Source organism: Molothrus aeneus, chromosome 6 (genome assembly GCF_037042795.1).
Source record: "Molothrus aeneus isolate 106 chromosome 6, BPBGC_Maene_1.0, whole genome shotgun sequence".
NCBI classification, from domain to species: Eukaryota; Metazoa; Chordata; class Aves; order Passeriformes; family Icteridae; genus Molothrus; species Molothrus aeneus.
The window spans coordinates 17,292,494-17,313,577 of record NC_089651.1 but is presented as its reverse complement, the minus strand read 5'-3'; the positions used below and the strand labels follow the sequence as shown (position 1 = coordinate 17,313,577).

The window sequence follows — 21,084 nt, the reverse complement described above, 5'->3', positions numbered from 1 at the left end:
GAGACCCTATTTTTTTCCCCCGTCCAGTTACTTTATGGAAATAAGGTTATTAATACCTGTGCTTTAGCAGTAATGAGTGCTGTAGTCTGCAGTAGTAATATCCAGTGCTTGTGTTATACAAAGCCCTCTCCTCATGTTGGGTTGTAAGAATTCTGTCCTGGATGATCTGCTGCATTGAATTTCTTCTGCTCATGCTTCTCTTGTATAGTAAGACACTTTGTGTCCAGGCTTAATTTTAATACAGCTCTCTTATTTTAGATGTACTATCCAATCATGTGACAAAGCTAGCACAAAAAATAGCATAAAATGCTCTGCAAGCATGGCAGTATCATGTTGTTGAAAATTCTGTTGGATTCTGCAGGTGTGTAATTAGTCTAGCTGCTAGCCAAATAAGAGTTTTTTTAATGTAGGGCTTTGTAATGCGGATAAACAATTTTTTTGTGTATTAAAAACCAGTTGAATTGAAGGGTGTTGGTGGGCGGCAGGGTCGTAAACTGATCCAAAATTGAACATGGGGGTTTTTTTGTGGTTTTTTTTTTTTTTCCCTAGGGTGTGGTTACTGCAGCTACAAGTCTGATCACCACTTTGGCACAGAAGAACCCAGAAGAGTTTAAGACTTCAGTCTCCTTGGCAGTGTCTCGATTAAGCAGAGTGAGTCCAATGATGACCCTGATAATACTTCACTATTGATTAATTTACTCAGCTTTCTAGATCAGGTTAGCTTCCTGTTCAGCTTTCTAGGGTCAGATTAGTTTACTGTACCATGAAATGTGAAGATGATTCAGTGTCACTTCATGTGGGTGCTTCAGGTAACCTCTAAATGCTTGTTGCTTACCAGGACAGAAAGCTGTATTGGCTTGCCCAAACTTTCTTGGTTTAATCCCTGTTGTGCTCCAAGTAGTAAATCCTCATTTTGTTGCTGTAATAGCAAAAAATAGTTGGATCAAAGACTGATTCTACAGACTTCACACAAACCCCTCGAAAATACAGACTGTAGCTTTAACTTTATCTAAGCTTCTTACAAGGCTAATTGCCTTCCTATTACTTCTTTTGAGCTGCTGCTAACTTAATAATTGTAAGCATCTGATATTCTGTAAATGATGTAGGGAGTTAAGCAGGAGCGGGGAAGAGTGGGGAGAAATGTGTGTAAGTTAACATTTCTGTGCTGGAAAACTGATGTCACTGTTCTGTTTGATTTTGTTTTCCCCCTCCTTTTGGAAGGTGTGCAAGACTAGGGAGGCTACTACTTCACAAATGTGTTTTACACCCAGTTATATGCAGTTTTATACCCAAATTACTTGTTAACTTTCTTTTCAAATACGAAGATTTTTTTCTAATACTTAAAAGCAAGGGAATGCTAAGGGAAGTGAAAGGCTGTTCTGTAATAGAACAGTAAGAATTAGGTACAATTATTTTGAGCAAAGCTAGTGCCAAAGTTATGGTAACCCTAGAATAAAAGGGGTAAAATAAATCTACGAAGAGGGGCAATCTAATCTAATCCTTACCACATTTCATTATGTATATAAACCTCTTCTGTGAATGCTATCTCTTTTTTGCTTTGCTGTATGGATGTTACGGAAGGTGTTAGTTGATCCTTCTGCTTTAGGTCAGTCTGTCATAGCATCTTGTACTTGAATTGCAGGGTCACCTGTCAGCAGCCACCAGGCTGTTGGCTGAATCTGTGAATTGCTAGAACTGAGAAAGTCAAACTTTGGTTAAACATTTTGATGTTACAAGACGGTTGTCTTCATTCTTTAAAAATGCAAGTAGGCTTTCAGAAGAGACTTTCTAGACTACTGTATCTACAGAACTGGATTTCCATTACTAGCATTTACTGTGGTGTATCCATAGTATGACAGCTTGCACCTAATTAATCTACTGAACTAGACATTGCTAGTGACACAGTTTTTTAAGCTTCTGTCGGAGGTGACCTACAGTCTTCTTTGAGTCTTTTTGAAGCTTGTGAATCAATTAACTTCAGCAGCTGACATGCTGGCTGTTTGTTTTACAGATTGTAACTTCTGCATCAACAGACCTTCAGGATTACACATACTACTTTGTTCCTGCTCCCTGGCTATCTGTGAAACTTCTGAGGCTGTTACAGTGCTATCCGCCTCCAGGTAACGCACACATCACAGCACTGGTCATCTCCCTTACACAGTACACTGGCTCCAAAGAGCTACTGTGCTGCAGTGTTACCATAGCTCGGAGTGCAAGCACGTTGTCTTAAGGCAAAGATACTGAAGTTTGTACTCCTGAGTGTTTCTGGTAGCTCTAAGCTAATTGGCCTTTTGAGTTATGTTGTGTTTAATTTTAACAAAATGTCTAACCAGTGTGCATCTTACAAATCACTGGCAGCTGCCATTTTGAACATTCATTAATACTATCAACTGTATTAAAGCCTCCAAGCAGTTGTAGTACAGATTGTTTGGCTTTTGTTCTCACCCAAATAGAACTGTGGCTTGGAATTCTTTTCCCAAGTGTGTGTTGGGGAGTTTAAATGTTTTTAATGTCTCAGAATAATTCAGTTAATTTGGATTTAGCCAGGGGAAAAGCTAAGGTAGGGATTAGGGTTTAGAGCAAAGCGAAGTTGTCCAACGGCTCGTTGTTCTCCAGAAGACCCTGCGGTACGTGGCCGTCTGACAGAATGCCTCGAAACCATCCTCAACAAAGCACAGGAGCCACCAAAGTCAAAGAAGGTTCAACACTCGAATGCAAAGAATGCTGTCCTGTTTGAGGCAATAAGCTTAATTATACATCATGACAGGTGAGCTGGCACAACACTTCTGTTATCAGAGAGGCTTTTAAAGTGAAAATATGGGGCTATGTCTTGAACAGTTAATCAGATTTTAATGGGGGAGGGAGTGAAGGGGAAAACAACACAAAGTTGCTTGCTAGATTGGAACACAACCACAGCAATGTAACTGAACAGTCTTAATGAGCTGTGTAGCTTTGGGTTTTGCTGCTTCTTTATTTGATGTTTTGTATTGACCCCACTGCTCTAATCCAACAGAGATTATTTGCTCACAGTATCTGAATTTGCATTTCACTAGCAAAGCATTCTAGCAGACACTTTGAAGCATTTTAAGAAATCTCCACTACAGAAATAGTATTCTGAATTGAGTGTTCTCAAACCTGTTGCTTTTAACCCTTTCACTTTCTCTCCTGTTCTGTGCAGTGAGCCAAACCTGCTAGTCCGTGCCTGTAACCAGCTAGGTCAGTTCTTGCAGCACCGAGAAACTAATTTGCGTTACCTAGCACTGGAAAGCATGTGCACGCTTGCCAGCTCTGAATTCTCACATGAGGCTGTGAAAACACACATAGAAACAGTTATCAATGCATTGAAGGTAAATATTGAAGTGTGTGGTTTGGTTTTGAGTGTTGTCTTCTCCCTTCCCTCAGTGCCCTCTCCCCCACTGTCCCAAGCTCCCTGTCCCCAATTAAGTTAATAATACCTAATAATCAAATGAGTTATTCTTTGAAGTCTACCTCAGTTTACCTCAATCCAGAAAAATCTTGCTGTGCTGGCAATCACAATGATCAGCTTTTGTTGGTTTTTGCACCTTGCCGGTAAATCTGATACCTGGAGCTGTGTCCCCTGTAACACTGGTATCTGCTCAAGTGTAGGCTGAAGATGAATAATTGTTTAAAGATGTGGAATTTCAAAATTGAGAATGCTGAGAAAACAGTTTTATTACTATCTTGCTGGTATTGCACACATTTCCTTTGCTGTAATAGCTTATGGGGAGTGGTAGAGCAGATCAGCTTGCACTAGAATTGTAAAGACCAGAAAGAAACCAGAAAGACACAATCCCAGGCCATGTTTATGTGACAAAGCAAAAGTCAAAAGAGTAAGACTGATTTGCATGTACATTTACTTGCATACTTGGATATTTAAATGCTTTATTTTCTTCCAAGTTTGTGCTGTAGCATATTTATACCTTTGTCTAAGTTCAAAATATGTATTTGTTCTAGCTGGACTTCAGTTGTTACAAGGCATGGCTGACACTAAACCTGAGGTAACAATTAAGAATTTCAGCCAGTTATGGATGCATTTATGGCCACTGGTACCAGTTACTCAGTGCATAGTTGACCACAAATTCACCCACCCTACTCTGCGTAATACTGAAATGTTCTGTACAAACTCCTCCATTCTTTTAGCACCTGCACAGATTTGAATAAGTATGCTACAGAAACAAAACCTGATTATTTGAATTTTTGGATAGTATTTAAAAGCAGGGAGCTGTCTGAGTCTCCACTGAGCTTTTCTTAGGTGACTGAAAGTGAGAAATAAGAAACTCACAGCTAATATAAAGGGTATATCTGAGTTCATTCTGCATCTGAAAAATTTTGCAAATTCATTTGTTTTAAATTTCACTGTGTATTACACTAAGTTTCATCTCTTAAGTTGCATGTACTTCCCAAACAAAGATGAAATCATCTTGACCTTTGCCTCTGTCTTTTTGCAGACTGAGAGAGATGTGAGTGTACGACAAAGAGCTGTAGATCTCCTGTATGCAATGTGTGACCGAAGCAATGCCCAGCAGATTGTGGCTGAAATGCTCAATTACCTGGAGACTGCTGATTATTCCATTAGAGAAGAAATTGTAAGCTATTGGTGTTTTTCTTAAATATTTGTTTTGTAGCTGGATTTGGTACCTTAATTATCATTTATTGATTAGGATGCTGCATAGTCTGTGATAGAGATTACTTTTCACGGTGGCTTAAAAAAAAAAAAAACAAACTAGAGAAAACTACTAAAACAAACAAGCAAAAACCTCCTAACTTTGTAGTCTAACAGCAAAGAATTTAGGTTCAACTAATCCAGGGGGCAGGGAGGAACCTTGGAAACTTAAGAATTTTAAAAGCTGATCTTGGTCTCAGTACAGTGTATATAGAAAGCAAAATGAATTTAGTGGTGAATGCTTATTTGTAGGTAGGACTTTGTATGCTCTGAGAATGTTCAGTCTAAGGGTTCCCAAAACCAATACCTTCTAATCAGCTAAGAGGCCTGATATTTATCCCCTTCTTACCAGTAGAATAAAAGTTGAAATACTCAACTTCCAACCTTTTTAGGATGGTAAAAAAAACTACTTGTACTTACAGTAGTTATTTAGCTTAGGTGCTGAAGTCTCTTGGTTGGAGAAGTGAATGTGGAATATACTGTTTGTTGATTTACCTCTTGTGCTGTCTGGTTGCTGTTGGCAATGTCCCCTGACTTGGCAGATAGTGAGAATTTCATTCTGTTCCCTTATACTGATCTGTTCTTTTAAGAGTAGTAAATGCAACTGATAATAAATTTTTTGGAGTCTCCCCTGAAGCTGATTGTTGCTTCAGGATGCAGAAATCTGAGTATGACCTGAAAAAGTCAGCTGTGCTTTGGTGACTCTATTTGCCTCTGCTATCTTGAGTTTGCTTTTGCCTTTTTTTGAGAGGTTTCCAATTTCCTATTTGATCCTTTCTCAGTGGTAGTTTAGATGGTGTTTTTATAGCAAACAAAAAAATGTTCTGTAAATTGCTCTTGATCACTTAGGTACACAACTGGAAAGTCACAAAGATACGACATATTTGAATACATTATGGGGAAAGCAGTATGTGCCTGGCAACTGCTGTATTCTGGCACAGCATTTCAATGTTCACCTTTCACCTTGGCTGTGGGAACAGGGGAACAAGCTCATGCGTCTGAAACTGAGGCTCCTGGGCCATTGTGGGGCATCACCAGGTGTATACAGCTCGTAGTAAGAGCTAGTCAGCTTTCTGTGTTCTGTTTTGTGTGCTCAGGTTCTGAAGGTTGCAATTCTAGCTGAGAAGTATGCAGTGGATTACACCTGGTACGTGGATACAATCCTGAATCTGATTCGCATTGCTGGTGACTATGTCAGTGAAGAAGTGTGGTACCGAGTTATTCAGATTGTCATCAACAGGGATGATGTGCAAGGATATGCAGCAAAGACTGTGTTCGAGGTGAGAGTCACTGTTTTCAATTCCCTTTCAAAATGAGCTAAGAATTAAGGAAGCAGCACGTGACATAACAGGGGAAACTTAAGGAGCTCTATCTGTTATCAAAAGTCCACAGTACTGCTAGATGGGCCTAAGAATGCTCTAAATCAAGTAATACTCACATCAGAGTCTTCTGGGAAATCATACCACCCATGATGTTTTTGTCATAAGTACTCTGTAGTGCCTAGATCCACAGTCTGCTCTTGCAGGAAAGTAGATGAGAAGCCTGGGAATGGAAGTGACAGAAAAGATGGGTTTTTTTGTACATTGCATATCAATGATTTCTAATGTGTTACAGGCCCTTCAAGCTCCAGCATGCCATGAGAATCTTGTAAAAGTAGGTGGTTACATCTTGGGAGAATTTGGAAATCTGATAGCAGGTGATCCAAGATCAAGGTAAAACACCTTCTAAAATACTGAATTGAAGTAGTAATGCTTTTTGTAAAGAATTTAATTCCTAGCATTCCTAAAGGCTAGTTAAAAAATCATTCAGCTCTTGTTAATAATGCAATAATAAGGATTATCATATCTACAAAAACTGAACAAATTTTTTTCCTTCTTTTAAGTCCCCTCATCCAGTTCAACTTGCTACATTCCAAGTTTCATCTGTGTAGTGTTCCTACTCGAGCTCTGCTTCTGTCTACCTACATCAAGTTTGTGAACCTGTTTCCAGAAATCAAAACTACAATTCAAGATGTGCTGCGCAGTGACAGTCAGCTAAAGAATGCTGATGTTGAGCTGCAGCAGAGAGCTGTTGAGTATTTGAGGCTCAGTACTATTGCTAGTACTGATATATTGGTAGGTATAGAGGTTTATTTTCTTAATTATGCAGTACTCTATCAGCAAGTTAAACTCAACTAAACCTTACCTGATTGCTCAGAAATCTCAGGATTACAATATGGATGCTGGTTCTTTTAGTCTTCTTAATTCTGTTGTAGTCATCTTTAATTTAGAGCTAAATTCCAAGTTGTTACTGCTGTAGTGGGACATATGACCATTAAGACATGTTAATCTGGAGCAGAGAAGCCAGGGAAAGCTGGCACAATAGAGGCTCCTAATTAAAAGGCTGGGGCTTTCTTTTGAGGACTTGATGGTGGGCAGGAAAAGTGTAATTTTTTGTCTCTTGAAGTTCAGTGATTTAACTTGGTGCTCTCAGGTCTGAGCAGGACATGGCACATTTGGGTTTGACATCTAATAAATGCTTAGGTCTGGGTAGAAACTTGAGTATTCTGTGGTTTAAGTCTAGGTCTTCTTGATTTAAGGACCCTTAAGTCTACTATGATCTAATTATTTAAATTTTCTTTTTTTAAATTTATTATCACTGTTTCAGAGAAGTGATACGCTCCTGTTTTCTTAACCAAGTGCTTTGGAAGGACTTCAGAAAGTTTTAAAGCATTTTTTCTTTCAAAAATCGATCAATCCCTCACTACAGTAAACTGCATAATAATTTTCTGTGTGGGTAACTACTTCTGCTTTTGCTTTATGCAATCTATAAGGGTGTGTCTCTTCAAAGACTCAGAAGCTTGTTTGGCTTTTTCTCTGAAGTTTAACTAATACTTTTTTTATTCTATGGTAAGGCTACAGTGTTGGAAGAAATGCCTCCCTTTCCAGAGAGGGAATCTTCCATTTTGGCTAAACTGAAGAAGAAGAAAGGCCCAGGCACAGTTACTGACCTGGAAGAGATCAAAAAGGAGAGGAGCTCTGATATGAATGGAAGTGCTGAACCTGCTTCTGTCAATGCCAGTGTTGTTGTGAGTTTAAAAGCTATTATTTCACTAATTTAGATGGTGTGCACGTGAGAAAAGACTGGTTTCATAAAGTGGCTTTTTGGGGATTTAAAATCTCCCATCTGAAACTTAAGGCTGTGGGTGTTTGCTGTAAAGCAGGGGACGTACAGCTGCTTTCCCCTCACTGCATGGTTGGATGCAGTTTTCCTTTGGAAATCCTATGTAAGTGGGGATGAAGTGTCTGCAGCCTAAAAAACTCCCTTTTATATTGTTATTTGAAAAATGTCGCTGTTACTTTTAGAGATGTGAATTTCCTTGTTGATGAAATTGCACTGAGGGTGGGTTTATAAAATTAACATATTTAAAAGGAGTTAACTTGAATTTCAGAGTATCAGCTGTTTTTTCTGCTTTGTCTAACATGTTGTTTTGCATCTTGTTTTGGGCTATTGTTTTTAATAGAAGTGGACAACACTTACCTTCACTGGGATGTTCTTAAATCAATATCAAGTTGTTACTTTTTATTTGACGGTACTATTTGAGTTCTGTTATGCTTGACAAGTCCACATGATTTTTCCTTCTGAGCTGAAACTTCTCATTTTATTGTCAGTTAAAGCTGGTAGGATCAATTTTTCCCATAATGTAATATTTCTTTCTGGTTTTAATGCTGAGAATAACTTGTAATTAGATTTAAGATGCCGTAGAATATTACCTAGAGAAGGAAATACTGTAGCATGCTCCCTGCGCAGTTTGTTATAGCATAATAATTTACTTCTTAGTCACTGCAGTGTATAAGAGTAGCTACTCCAAGTGCAACACTTTTGACTGGACAGAAATCTCTTTCCAGCAGAGAAGTTGCAAAATTTTGTTTGAATGCCAAATTGAAGTGACTGGCAGTTAATACTGCATTGTGCTTTACGAGCTTCACTTAATGGGTTGCAGCCATGTAACAAACTGCACAGTTACCTTCACCAGCGGCTTTATCTCGTTTGGATTGCAAAAATGTTAAGAAATTTGAGGTCCAAACTTTTAGTTGATCCTAGTGATTGGCCGTTTAAAGTCTTTTGCCAGTCTTTCATTATACTGTATGGAGTAAATGATAACTTGGAGTTGGCTTACAAAAACAAGATTTCAGATTCATCCAAGTACATTTCATGACTCATCCTCAGATTATCTGGCATAGTGGAAGCTGCTAATGTCTAATACATGGCCATTTTGATTAACAGTCTGTGCTTTGTACTTGCATGCGACTTGGGCAGATATATGCAGCCTCTGTTGCATGATTCTGTGTCCTGGCTGCTTGATTGTTCTATTTGAGGAAAAAACACTTTAAACATCTTGTCTCTTCCTCTAGTGTTTGCAGCTTGAACTGGCTACAGGCTCTGCTATTTTTGCTGGTTGGGTTTGCATTCTTTCTAAGATTTGCTAGGCTTCAGAAACCCAGGATTAAACTGATAGTCACTTTTAAAAATGCTGTAATGACCTGTGATTTAGCTTTGTGTAAAAGCCACTTGCTTTCTTGATGGATTCTTCATAAATGAAAAGCAACATGGGAATTTTATTCCCTACAGTACTTACTTTCCCTTGAAACTAATGGGAAAAGAGAAGGGGGGAAAAACTCTCATCTTTGTCATTTTTCTTCTGCAGAACCAGATTTTAGACAGATGAATTTTGGTTTTGCTTTTATTTAACAGTTAGATGGACTGACTCTCTTCAAAGGAAAAAAAGAAAACCACACCTGTAAATGACCTTAAGCTGAAATTCAGCGTGGCAGCTGCTGCATTTGTGAACCTTATTACATCCATTCAAACGTGGATTTGGGGTGGGGAGAGGCGCTGTGCCATAGCGTAGTTGTCTATGCAAACGAGACAGCTTTGTTGTAGTTTTGTTGCAGTGTAACACCGGAGTGTCTTGTCTTCCTTAGTCTACTCCTTCTCCATCGGCGGATCTGCTGGGTCTGGGTGCTGCCCCTGTCACCAATTCAGCTCCCCCACCTTCCTCTAGTGGTAGCCTGCTCGTGGATGTATTTTCAGATTCAGCTTCTGCAGTTGCACCTCTTGCTCCTGGTTCTGATGACAACTTTGCGAGGTAATTAAGTCACCCTGAAAGGAATTTGAAGGAGAATTTGTCTGTTGAAACAGGATTGAAGGAAAAGCACACATAACTTTTGGTTTTGTTCCAGCATATTAAGTGCATTCCTGGGTGGTAGTTTTGCAGCAAGAGAGGTGTTCTTGGACACTCTGCTGGATGTGCTGTCTTTATTGAATATCTCTTGTAATGGAAAAACTGAGTCTGTACTACTCAACCTGAGGATATTTGCCACACAGTAGTGTCTGGTTTTCATGCTGGTTTTGTTTCTTTGTTAAATTAAGCTGCTTGTGCATCTCCATACATCTTGAAGTGGGGGTTATCTGTCCTGATATGAATACATTTATTCTTATTTTCTTTTCATAAAGTATTGTTGTCTCTCCACTTATGGCAAGCTGCTACTGAAACAGTGAGATGGATTGTATCCAGGATACTGCTTCCCATATTTTAATGCTACACTTCAATTGTTCTACTGTCTGACAAAGGGGTGTGAAAAGGGGGATAAAGAACAATTGGTTTTCTTTTTTTTAAAGGGGATTTGATACTACAAATACATTAGTAAGTGTAGTGTAAGTACAATGTGTTATTAACCCCATTATTATTAAAAGTCCCTGTGGCTACTCTCATATGTTATTTAGCTAAATTTTTGGGAATGAACGGCATAAAATCACAGAATGTCTTTAAAATCAGTTGTCTTACTGGATAAGAATGTATTACTGTTGTCAAGGACCAAATTTCGAATGTTGGCACAACAAATTTTCAATGCATCTTAATATAAAAGACATAATTAGGGAAACTGATCTGCCTGGATCATTGGCACTTTCATCAAAATTTTATATCAGGCAATGCATTGTTGCAGGTTTGCAGTGATTAATACTTGATCCTGTGTTTCTGCTGGAAGGCCTGAAGTGATACTTGATCATACAACACAAAACCAGGGCTTTAGGAAGCTACACAAGCTTGTTCATGCCTCCTTTTTTTTTTTTTTTTAAGCGGGTTCAAAGAGGAACCAATGCTAGTAGTTTCATAAGCAAATGTTACATAAAAAGAGTTTTCTCTCTCTGCAGAAGAAAGTGTAGCAATGCCCAACTCCTTGGTCTGTCTGTAGATTATTAAATGCTTCTCTAATGATACTGAGAAGTTGCTGTTTACAGTTTCCTGCTTTTTCTTAGTGCTGTTGTCACTTTTGTTTCTAATCTGTTGCTTGGGTAAGTCATTCTCTGTGTGCCTCTGTACTCTTGCCTATGCTTAATACTTGTGTGTTTTTAGGTACTGATTGTGCACCTGTAATTAGAAGGGTGTCTAAGGTTGATGAGGCCTCCGCTTTTGAGCGCATCTTTGTAGTAGTCAATATGCAGCTTACCTTTTTGATTTTGAACTTAAACACTTTTGCTGTCACAGTTAAACACCTGAAAGGACTTGGTTCTGTAAGAGATTTACATTTACTGAACACCTTCAGCTCTCTTCGTGAAGGATTGCTGTTTTCTAGCAGTCGGGGTGGGATGGGGGAGAGAAGTGGGGGAAAACATTGCCTAATGCCTAAAACCTTTCTAGGGTACTGAGCTAGGGCAGCTAATCAATTTCTCGTGCATTAAGCTCAGCAGTGCCATTTTTGAGGAAGGAGGTAAAAGAAGTAACTAAGCTCTAAGCTGTCTTTACTAACTCCTGCTGTCTCTGTCGCTACTGCCTTTCTTCCTTTGTGCTGCCTGAACTAGCCCTGACCTGGCTTCATCTGAGGTAGTTTCTGAGGAACCAGCTGATACTGTGCATGATGCTGATGAGCTTTTTCACAAGTAAGCAATACTAAAACCTTGCAAGGCTGGGCAATTTCCAGAATATAGTTATAAAGAAAAACTATATTGTTCATTAACTTAATACCAGCAAGACTAGAGAAACATGTACTGTCAGACTTGTGACTAGAACACCTCTGTGGATGCTGTGGATTTTGTGACAGGCTCATGAATACACAGGTTAGAGTCTTCTTTACAAGTCAGTGCTACCACACACTGCTCTAAAATGAGGCAATGCCAGTTGTATGTAAAGTTTTTGCAACTACTTGGAAATAAATAAAAAACAGAGTACTAGTCAAAAGTACTAATATTTGGGAGTGTGTTTTAAGTACCTTGGATGCAAAAGGCAGATGTTTGCTGACCACCTCTTCTACTTTTAAGTGAAGGGTGATAGAAAGGACTGAGATCACTGGAGAATGGGCTTCCTCTCTCAAAATGGAAAATGTACATCTCTAGTTGGCTTAGGTGATACAGAAATGATAAATCAAGGAGGGTTTTTTTCTTTCAGGTTAAAACAGTCAAAACTTCAAACTTTTCAATTCTGCACGAACCTAATGAGTTTCAGAAGTTCTCAAGACTAAAAAGAAAAATCCTGTTGCTTGGTCCTTTATTAGACAGTGTGTGTGCATATAGCATATTGTGGTTTCCTTCATAGTTTCTCAGACAGCCTATCAAATAAAAATGTCAGTTCTTTTAGTGTCCTACAAGTGGTGGTTCTGGATGTAAAACTGTCTTTTCTAACTGCAGTTTTCTGCAAAGGCCTCTCTCACAGATTGATGCATTCTAGGTTAACCGCAATCTTCATCCTCTGTGTAAACCCTGAATTTTGTGGTTCTAAATATTGTTTAATATGGCTCAATTTAAAACATGTTTTCCCTCTCTTCCCCTAGGTTTGTGTGTAAAAATAATGGAGTCTTATTTGAAAATCAGTTGCTACAAATTGGCTTGAAATCTGAATTTCGACAGAACCTGGGTAAGATCTGTATTGCTGTGGTTGGCTGTCTGCATTATCAATCACAATGCCAGCATGATATTCCAGACAGGACTCACTTTTCAGCTCCTGAAGAGGGAAATAGCATTATAGGCCTTAGCTGTTTTACAGCTCCCACTGTTGCGCATCCCTGGCTTTTGTGTGGGCTCTTGCTTCCTTGAATTTTTTTTATTGTTTTGGTAGCTGATATGAAATAGAGGTGTTTAGCTCCAGCATTCCAGCTCATGCTGCCTGTTTGTATGGCTGGTGCAGCCAGGTTTATAAAGCACCATTCTTTTCAAAATTTACATCTTGTAGTATGGCTTATTGTTGTGATATGAAACACAATACATTTCAGATGAGATTGAATGCACAGGATACTGGAACCATCTAGGAAGGAGATGGAATTTGAACACAGGCTAGCAATAGAATTTCTTGCTTCTCCCTTTCTGTAAAACTCTTGGTGACATAGTAGCATCTTAACAAAATTCTCCAGCAACTGAAAGACTTCACTGATGATTTAACTGCCTGTGTGACAGCTACTGTAGGAGAAATCTAATGGCTTGGTTAAATTGCTGCATTTTGAACTGTGAATGTCTTGGTGAGATAAACCATGTAAAGTGTATTTTGTTCTTAAAAGTGGTTTTAAAGAAAGGTAGAAAGGGAACTGAAGCATGAGTAGTTCAATGCGATTACATGACCTAAAAATTCTGATGTCTCGTTCTTCTCTTTCCAGGACGTATGTTCATATTCTATGGTAATAAGACATCAACACAGTTCTTGAATTTTACTCCAACAGTCATCTGCTCAGATGACCTTCAGTCAAATATCCTTAAATGTAGTAGGAGTTGTCTGTTCTTATTAGATTTTTGTGGTTTATTGCTGCACAATATAATAAATCTGTTGGATCAAGACACGGTGTCCTTGAACATGAAGAAATGAGAAACTTGCTGATAGCTTTCTCAAGTTCTCATAGGAAGATCAAGTCTTGAGCACGGATGAAAGATTCTTTCCTTAACACCCTGGTTATAAACTCAAATTTTACTTTTGATATAACAAGAAATCAAGCTAAATAAGAAGGTACTGGAACTGTAGCTTGCACCACTGACATGAAGTAGCAGAGGTAGAAATGTGTCCTTCGAGTATGGCATTAGCAGATAGGCTAAAATTTGACATGGAGATGCATTACCAAGATGATGGTACTTAATTCATGGCTGGCCCCTAATGCTTGGTGTTGCAAATTTAGGATTTCTGGGAGATTAAGTAATCAGGCTTGTTTGACTCAAGGCATCTCTGTCATGTTCAGAATAGTCCTGTGGCTTTTATTGTGAAGTCTCTGTGCCTTCACACCTTTTTAAGGGCATCTTTCTTTAAGAATATCCAATTAACTGAGAATTTTCAGAGCTATTGCTTGTATATGTGTCAATATGAAAAACCCCACGAACTCTTTTCCTGTACAAAAAACTGAGCTTTAAATGTTCAGTAGCACACAGAGAATTAGTGGAAACATGATGTTAATTGCTCATAGAGTTTCTTGGAAGATTTGCTCTTTTTATATTATCAGTTCATTGATCTGTTTCCTTAACAACTTTTCTACGCCTGAATCTTCAGACAAAACCTGTTGACCCCACAGTGGATGGAGGTGCACAGGTTCAGCAGGTTGTGAACATTGAATGTGTGTCAGACTTCATGGAAGCTCCAATCCTGAACATTCAGTTCAGGTAAAACAAAGGATTCAAATGTTAGTGAATTAATTGGATGAAAGATGTTAAATTTGGCATGGCCCTGTGACTGAAATGCAAAATATGGACACAGAAAGCTCTCTTAGGTAGACAACTTGAAAATTTGATCTAATTAAGCTTTAAGGTGCTAGGGAGAATCCACTTGGAACAATGTGGTTTAAAACCCCAGCCAAACCAAACAATCAAGAAGCAGCTACTGATAAAATGTCTCCATGACTTCTGTCTCTGCTATCTGTGTAAAACAGCAGTCTTCCTGTTTGCTTAAGAAATCTTGACAGGAATATACGCAGTAACTTCTCCCTTCTGGAAACCAAGAACATTTCTGCAAATAACTTGGCCTGGAAGTGTATGCAACCAGAAATAGACTCTTGTTCTGTCCACTCAACATCAGCTCAGCTTTATAAAATCCTGAGTTCTGGGCTGCATGCTGTTTTTCTAGTCTAAACTGGTTTTTATTGGTATGTTTTCCCAAGGACGTATTTTTGCCCCTTAGGGTGCTATCTAGAAGGATAAACCTATGCTAAAGCTGAGAGAACCTTATAAGCAATTCTGCCAATTCATCTATTGCCATCTAAGGAGAGAAAATAAATTTATTTAACAGTGGATTGAAACTGTATATTAGAAATGTCATGTGCAGTTGATGGATTCTGATCATAAACAGTTCCCCAGTTGCTTGGTTGATTACTGCTGACACTGCTGAGGCTGCCACAAGCACTGTGGTTTTTCTCTTCCATCTGCAGGTACGGTGGAACATTTCAAAATCTTTCAGTAAAATTACCCATCACTCTGAATAAATTTTTCCAGCCAACAGAGATGTCTTCTCAAGACTTTTTTCAGCGTTGGAAGCAGCTGAGCAAGTAAGACTCTATACTTGGACCTCTTGTGGTGGGCAGGGGAGGAGAAAGATACATTGTGAATGTAGCTGGTGCAGTACCTTATCCCACACTCAATCCTGTAAGCCATGAGGTCTCTCAGTACAATTAATTGCTATTGGAAATGCTGTTCATAATGTATTTGTCTTGCCTTGTCTTGCAGTCCCAAACAGGAAGTTCAGAATATCTTTAAAGCAAAGCACCCGATGGATGCAGAGATCACGAAAGCAAAGGTGGGTGGTGGCGATATTTTTAATTCATAGTGTACAGGGCAATGGCAGGTCATGTTTTAACCCCAGCTGGCACTTAAACACCACAGAGTCATTTGCTGACTCTCCCCCAGTGGAATGGTACAGAGAATAAGGGTAAAAGTGAGAAAATGTGTAGGTTGAGGTAAAGAGAGTTCAGTAGGTAAAAGAAAAGCCATGCACACAGGCAAAGCAAAGAATTAATTCAGTGCTTCCCATTGGCAGGGAGGTGTTTGGCCATCCCCAAGGCAGCAGGTCTCCATCGGGTTTAACAGTTACTTAAGAAGGCGAAACACCACTCTGAACATCCTCCTTTCCTTTCTCAGCCTTACATGCTGTGCCAGGACATGTTACAGTATGGGATATCCCATTGTTCAGCTGTCCTGGCTTGTCCCAGCTCCTTGTGCATCGCAGCTTCCTCACTCATGGGCTGAGGAGCAGAAATGACCTTGGCTCTGTGTAACCCCTGCTCACTGATAACTAAAACATCCCTGGGTTATCAACTCTTTTGAGCAGAAATCTAAAACACAGCCCCATACCAGCTGCTAGGAAGAAAATTAACTCTATCCCAGCCCAAATTAGCACATGGTATAAGCAAACTTTATGCATTTTTGTTTATATGGCAGTTGGATTATCCAGTGAAAGTAAGTCCATGCTATGTGATAGGTCATGGCAGTGCTGAATTGAATGGACAGCTTCTAGCTGTGGTTTGAATTGGATGCAGTCTTCAGTGGCAGCTGGAGACTTGAAGCTGTTTAAGAAAGCACCGATTCACTGCTTAAAACTGAATTGGAAGATAATTCAAGCCTTAATTTATACTTGAGGTACTGGTTAGAAAAGGAAGTGACTTTTTGGCTGCGTTAGGCAAAACAGAAGTGACTGTAACAGGAATGTGTAACAGGAACAGTGACTGTGTACAGGAATGGCTGTATCAAAACTGGGGAAGACTGATGTTAAATCTTAACTTGCTTCTCAGTTGCTTTCTAAAAGAGCCTTATTTACAGAATAGCTCATTTATCAGGGTCAGCCTTCAAAAATTTGTAGTAATGAAGTAGTCTCAAAGACTTAAAAATTAATTTCCTCCTTGTTTTGCTATTTGATGGTGACAGTTTGAGTATACTTGGTATTTGTGTCTTCCTCTCCCCACATCTAAATCTTGGTTTTTTTCACAGATAATTGGATTTGGATCAGCCCTGCTTGAGGAGGTAGATCCCAATCCTGCTAACTTTGTTGGTGCTGGTATCATACACACAAAAACCACTCAGATTGGATGCTTGCTGCGCCTTGAACCCAACCTCCAGGCACAGGTATCTGTGTAACTGTCTCCAGCTTAGATACAAGTTCTCATTTGAACTAAATACTTCTGTGTATCTGAAACTCCTTTAAGATATTTAAAATCACTATTGCAATAGCTGCTTATGACTGCAGACTCCAACAAGAAATTAAATTGTAGCAGCTGGTCCTGGCCCAGCTGGGTAAGATGCTTCTTCAGAGGAATTCTCTTTTCCTCTTGGAAGAGATGGTTACAATATTCCAGACTGTCTTGTGCACTTTGGACCACATTAAGTATGCTTCCTTTTGCTACTTTAAATGATTAAAAGAGTAATAGGCTAAAAGATGAAAGCATAAGCAAGTGATACAATGTTAAGAGTATTTTTACTAAAGCTTTTTTGACAGAGGTGTTAACCAAAATAACCTGAGGATTAAAAATAGGGTTTGGGTGGTTGTGTCTTCTGTTCCCTGAAGAAGTGGTTGTACAGGGTCTTTAGACTTTTCCACAGCATTTGCTCCTCTTTAACAGATACTCTGGACAACACCTTTCTGTTAAAGCCCAAAAATACTTGAGTAACAGTAATTCTCAACAAGGGTTTGAAGATAGGGTTGGTTCAGCCAGTGGTTTGAAAAAGCTGTGATGCTCAGTGGCTTGCTGCCTCTGAGTGTTATGAGATCTTTTTCTTAACAAAGTTTACAAAGCAAGTAAGAGGTAACTGTTAGTTTTCACTGTTGACTGTGCATTCCTTTAATGCCAAACTGTTTAAATAGTATTTTATGTTCTTTTTCAGATGTATAGGCTCACACTACGAACAAGTAAAGAAGCTGTATCTCAGAGATTATGTGAATTGCTGTCAGAACAGTTTTAATATTAACCATGTCAGTTTTGGTTTTTCCACTTATATCACTGTCATCATACTGCAAATAAATGTCTTGTACATCACTGTCTGAGTACTGCAATGTTAACCAATACCAGCTCCCTGCCTTAATAGGACTTGACCCTTGTTTGAAATTAAGACTATAAAATGTACAGTACAGGGAAGTGACTTTTCCATTAAAAATGGCTTTTATGTGTGTTACATAAAGGGTGGGAGGGCTGTCTTTTGCTCCTTTTTTTGCAGAGGTCAGGCTTTTAAACTTGTTGAAGGGAAATGGTTTTCGTTGTGGCAATCAAGGATTTCAGCTGAAAATAGCTCAAAAACCTTCTGCTTCAGTACCTTTAAGAGATACTTCCTCTGCTCTGAGCTGAAAGAAAACAGTGTACTGCTGCTCAGGAAGGTTAATTCCCATGCTAATGTAGAGTCAAAATTTTGTACAGTTGAACATTGCCACAAGTTGTCTACTGGATGGAAGGGCAGATTTGAAGATGTGTTTGAATCTGATTAAAGTGAACATTTATGTTGAGTCGCCAGTCTTTGTATTTGAAAAATGCCACAGGACCAGAGTCTTAAAGGTATTAATCTTGTAATATTTTACATCCTAATGTTTTCTGATCTTTGGATTGAACACTATTTCAAAAGCTATTCTTAATCCTCCTGCTTATCTCCATTAATGAGGTGAGCTTCTCTGGTAGGGGGTGAATGAGTATATACTTGTTTGTTGTTTCTCAGTGAAGTTAAATATTCTGTTCCATGTTTTTTCTGTTTGCCATCAGACTTGACAAGTAATAGTCCTAATGATGTGATACAATTAACTGCAGAAACTAGTGGTGTATAAAAGAAGTGGGAAGAAATGGGCCCTTGAAGGGCTGTAAGGCATGCACTCTTAGGTGAAAATGTGATTTTAATCAATATCTTTTCCCCAGCGTACATTAATGTTCAGACTCAAGAGCTGAATAACTGACACCTAAGCAGTTTCCTTTCTGTCAGTGGTAAAAATGTCCAACATGGTATAGAAAACTTCTGTTGAAACTGAAAGTAGAAAACCCAAAAGTGTTTAGCTTTTCTAGAGGTTTTTACAGCCGAAGTCTTTGTACCTTGTTTCACATCAAACTCTTTGCAGCCTCTCTGCAGAAGTCAGTGGACAGAAACTTTGACTCATGCTCCTCAAGCCTTGAGGTGCAAGAGAAGCTGCTAAACCAAAGCAGGTGAGGTGGCCCACTTAGAAACCCTGAGCTGGTGTCAGCAAGAGCTACAGATCATGGTGAACAAAATCAGCTCCTGCTGACAGGAGAAGGAACCTCAGGTCAAGATTTCCTCATGGTCACTGAAAGGAAGCCTGGGACTGCTGTGTCAGAACACATACAGGCAAATGTGCCCAGGAAATGAAGGTGTTGAGTCATGGTGGTGACACTGAAAATACATTTAAATGGGGCTGCTGTCATGCTGCCCATTCTCAGCAGGGGACAGGATTCTCCATGATTGAGTGTGCCTTGCTTTTTGTCTTCAGTGCTTTGAGCTTAAATGATGTAAATGGGAGATTATCACTTGGTTTGGCTGAAGGCTCCTGTTGTACTTGAGTAAAAGAGAAAAATGAGGAACAAAGGTTTGGCTGTGATGTGTGGATTTTGGGGGATGTGTTTTGTTTTTCCAGAAATTGCTGGTAACTGGATATTACGGCTGAAAGCTAGGCTAAAGGCCTGGTCTTTTTGCAAAAGTTCTCTGGAACAATTGGCCCTTTAAGGCCTTTCAAATTCTTCTTTCTTAAGACTCTTAAATCATAAATATTGTCATTGAAAATCTTGGTGAGTGGTTCCTGCGGTCAGGCTGGGCAGTTGGCAAATACTGATGGAATACCTTTTGTTTTGGCTTCACGATGTTCTGTGTCTCATTATTAGTCCTGTTATGTTAACCATGCTCTTGGCTGCTCTGTTAAAATCTGATGTGCTGAACTAAAGGGAGTCTTAGCAAAGACAGAGGAGGAGGTTCTCTTTTGTATTTTCCAAATCCTGTTGTATATCTGTCCCCCTGAAAATGTTCTGTGCCCTCATTAAAGGACACCTTGAGACACTGCACTACTTTATTTCACTTTGCTTTGGTTCAAGCTGTGCTAAAATGTGCATTAAAGTGTGGGAAGGAGGGGGGGTAAGGGAAAGTGTCTTTTCAGTGGTGACTGTGTTAAGCTTATGACTGTTCACTCTTTGTATTCAGTGTCAGCTCAATGAAGCCATGAGCAGAAAAGTGAACAAATTAAAGACAAATACTTGATTTTATTTTTTTTGTGAATGATGGTTAACTTACCAGTGATGTATCCTGTCAAGCAGACAAAGTAATTTCTGCAGTAAACAGTGTTATTGTTTTTAAGTGCAGTATTTTCAGGCATTGACATGTGAAAATAACTGAATAGCAAAACAGGTAGCATATGTTCATTCTTGACCTACACTCCAGTATGTAACATTTATGGTGATTGTCTTATTTGTATAAAACAAAGTTCTGTCAAATTAAGTGGAGAATTTTCATATAGAAGACTATATATTAGACTATATTCATCAGAAGAACATATTAAGATTAAATAAATGATTAGACCAGTGATGAAACTGTCCTTTTTTTGTCTGGGGGCATGAAGGCGTAAAAAATATTCTCGTGGAATGGTTGTTGTGGAACACAATTGCTGTGATTCTTCTCTGAGAAGCACTGGTGGGTTTGTTCACTGGAGTCTTACCTGGTCTATGGATTTCTGCTCCCCCAGTAAGTGAGTTTGATTTTGCTCTTGTTTGGTTATAAATTATAAATGCTCTTATTTTTAAAAACCCCAGGTGTAAAATCTTTCTTTCTAGAGTGTTTAACAGCAGTAAGTACATGAGCTAAGCAGCACACACCTGTATTGGATGCAGGGTTGATGGCACTGTAGAAGAAGAGTAATCTAAACTGCTAAATAACCTCATAAGCTTTAAATGTATGCTTCAGGTTCTTCTCTTACATTTGCTGAAAGGGAAAAAAGGGCACTCAGCTTTTCTGCAATCATACAGCTTTTTCTCAAATGACTTGCAACAATGTAAAGGTTGTCTGGCATTGCAGCAAGTAGAAATTGCTTGTGAGTGAACCACTTGTATTCTGTTAGACGCGTGTAGGCTTTCATTTCTTGCCAAGAAATGCCTTCAGCTTCCTGCTTTATCCCAAAGCTGCTCCATGTGTGTATTAGTTACCTTTCTAGAAATGTCCCACCATACTAAGGGTGCTTGTGGAAACCTCACCATTCACCTTTGGGTTGTGTAGCACCTTGCTTTCCAAACCTGTCATCTGTGGATGATGAGACACATGCTGTGTCCACTTTCAAAGGCAGGGAACAGGTCACTTCCCTTCTCCCACTCAAGTAGTGTGCTCTTCTACAGAGTCAAGTTGACTGTAGTGAACCTAATAGACTATTTTTCAGTTTAAATAATTGGTCAAATAAGGAGAAAGAAGTTAGCAAATTCAATTCCTTCTACTTTATTTGATTA

General features: G+C 39.0%; 1 protein-coding gene across 4 annotated transcripts in view; it reads left to right on the top strand.

Annotated features, from left to right (window-relative positions):
* Positions 1 to 20,181, top strand: part of AP2A2 (adaptor related protein complex 2 subunit alpha 2) — a 44,351-nt gene extending 24,170 nt beyond the window's left edge. The window contains exons 6-23 of one of the 4 annotated variants that reach the window (XM_066552902.1): positions 550 to 651; positions 2,012 to 2,120; positions 2,620 to 2,767; positions 3,179 to 3,347; positions 4,470 to 4,607; positions 5,782 to 5,964; positions 6,299 to 6,396; positions 6,567 to 6,798; positions 7,578 to 7,751; positions 9,649 to 9,812; positions 11,528 to 11,605; positions 12,493 to 12,575; positions 13,309 to 13,398; positions 14,170 to 14,293; positions 15,055 to 15,171; positions 15,350 to 15,419; positions 16,607 to 16,741; positions 17,498 to 20,181. In XM_066552902.1, the coding sequence (XP_066408999.1) occupies positions 550 to 651; positions 2,012 to 2,120; positions 2,620 to 2,767; positions 3,179 to 3,347; positions 4,470 to 4,607; positions 5,782 to 5,964; positions 6,299 to 6,396; positions 6,567 to 6,798; positions 7,578 to 7,751; positions 9,649 to 9,812; positions 11,528 to 11,605; positions 12,493 to 12,575; positions 13,309 to 13,398; positions 14,170 to 14,293; positions 15,055 to 15,171; positions 15,350 to 15,419; positions 16,607 to 16,741; positions 17,498 to 17,575 (2,292 nt within the window). In that variant the 3' untranslated portion in view covers positions 17,576 to 20,181. Of the gene's footprint in view, positions 1 to 549; positions 652 to 2,011; positions 2,121 to 2,616; positions 2,768 to 3,178; positions 3,348 to 4,469; positions 4,608 to 5,781; positions 5,965 to 6,298; positions 6,397 to 6,566; positions 6,799 to 7,577; positions 7,752 to 9,648; positions 9,813 to 11,527; positions 11,606 to 12,492; positions 12,576 to 13,308; positions 13,399 to 14,169; positions 14,294 to 15,054; positions 15,172 to 15,349; positions 15,420 to 16,606; positions 16,742 to 17,497 lie in introns of all 4 variants that reach the window. The other 3 variants (XM_066552901.1, XM_066552904.1, XM_066552903.1) reach the window with 3 other exon arrangements.
* The last annotated feature ends 903 nt before the right edge of the window (positions 20,182 to 21,084 follow it).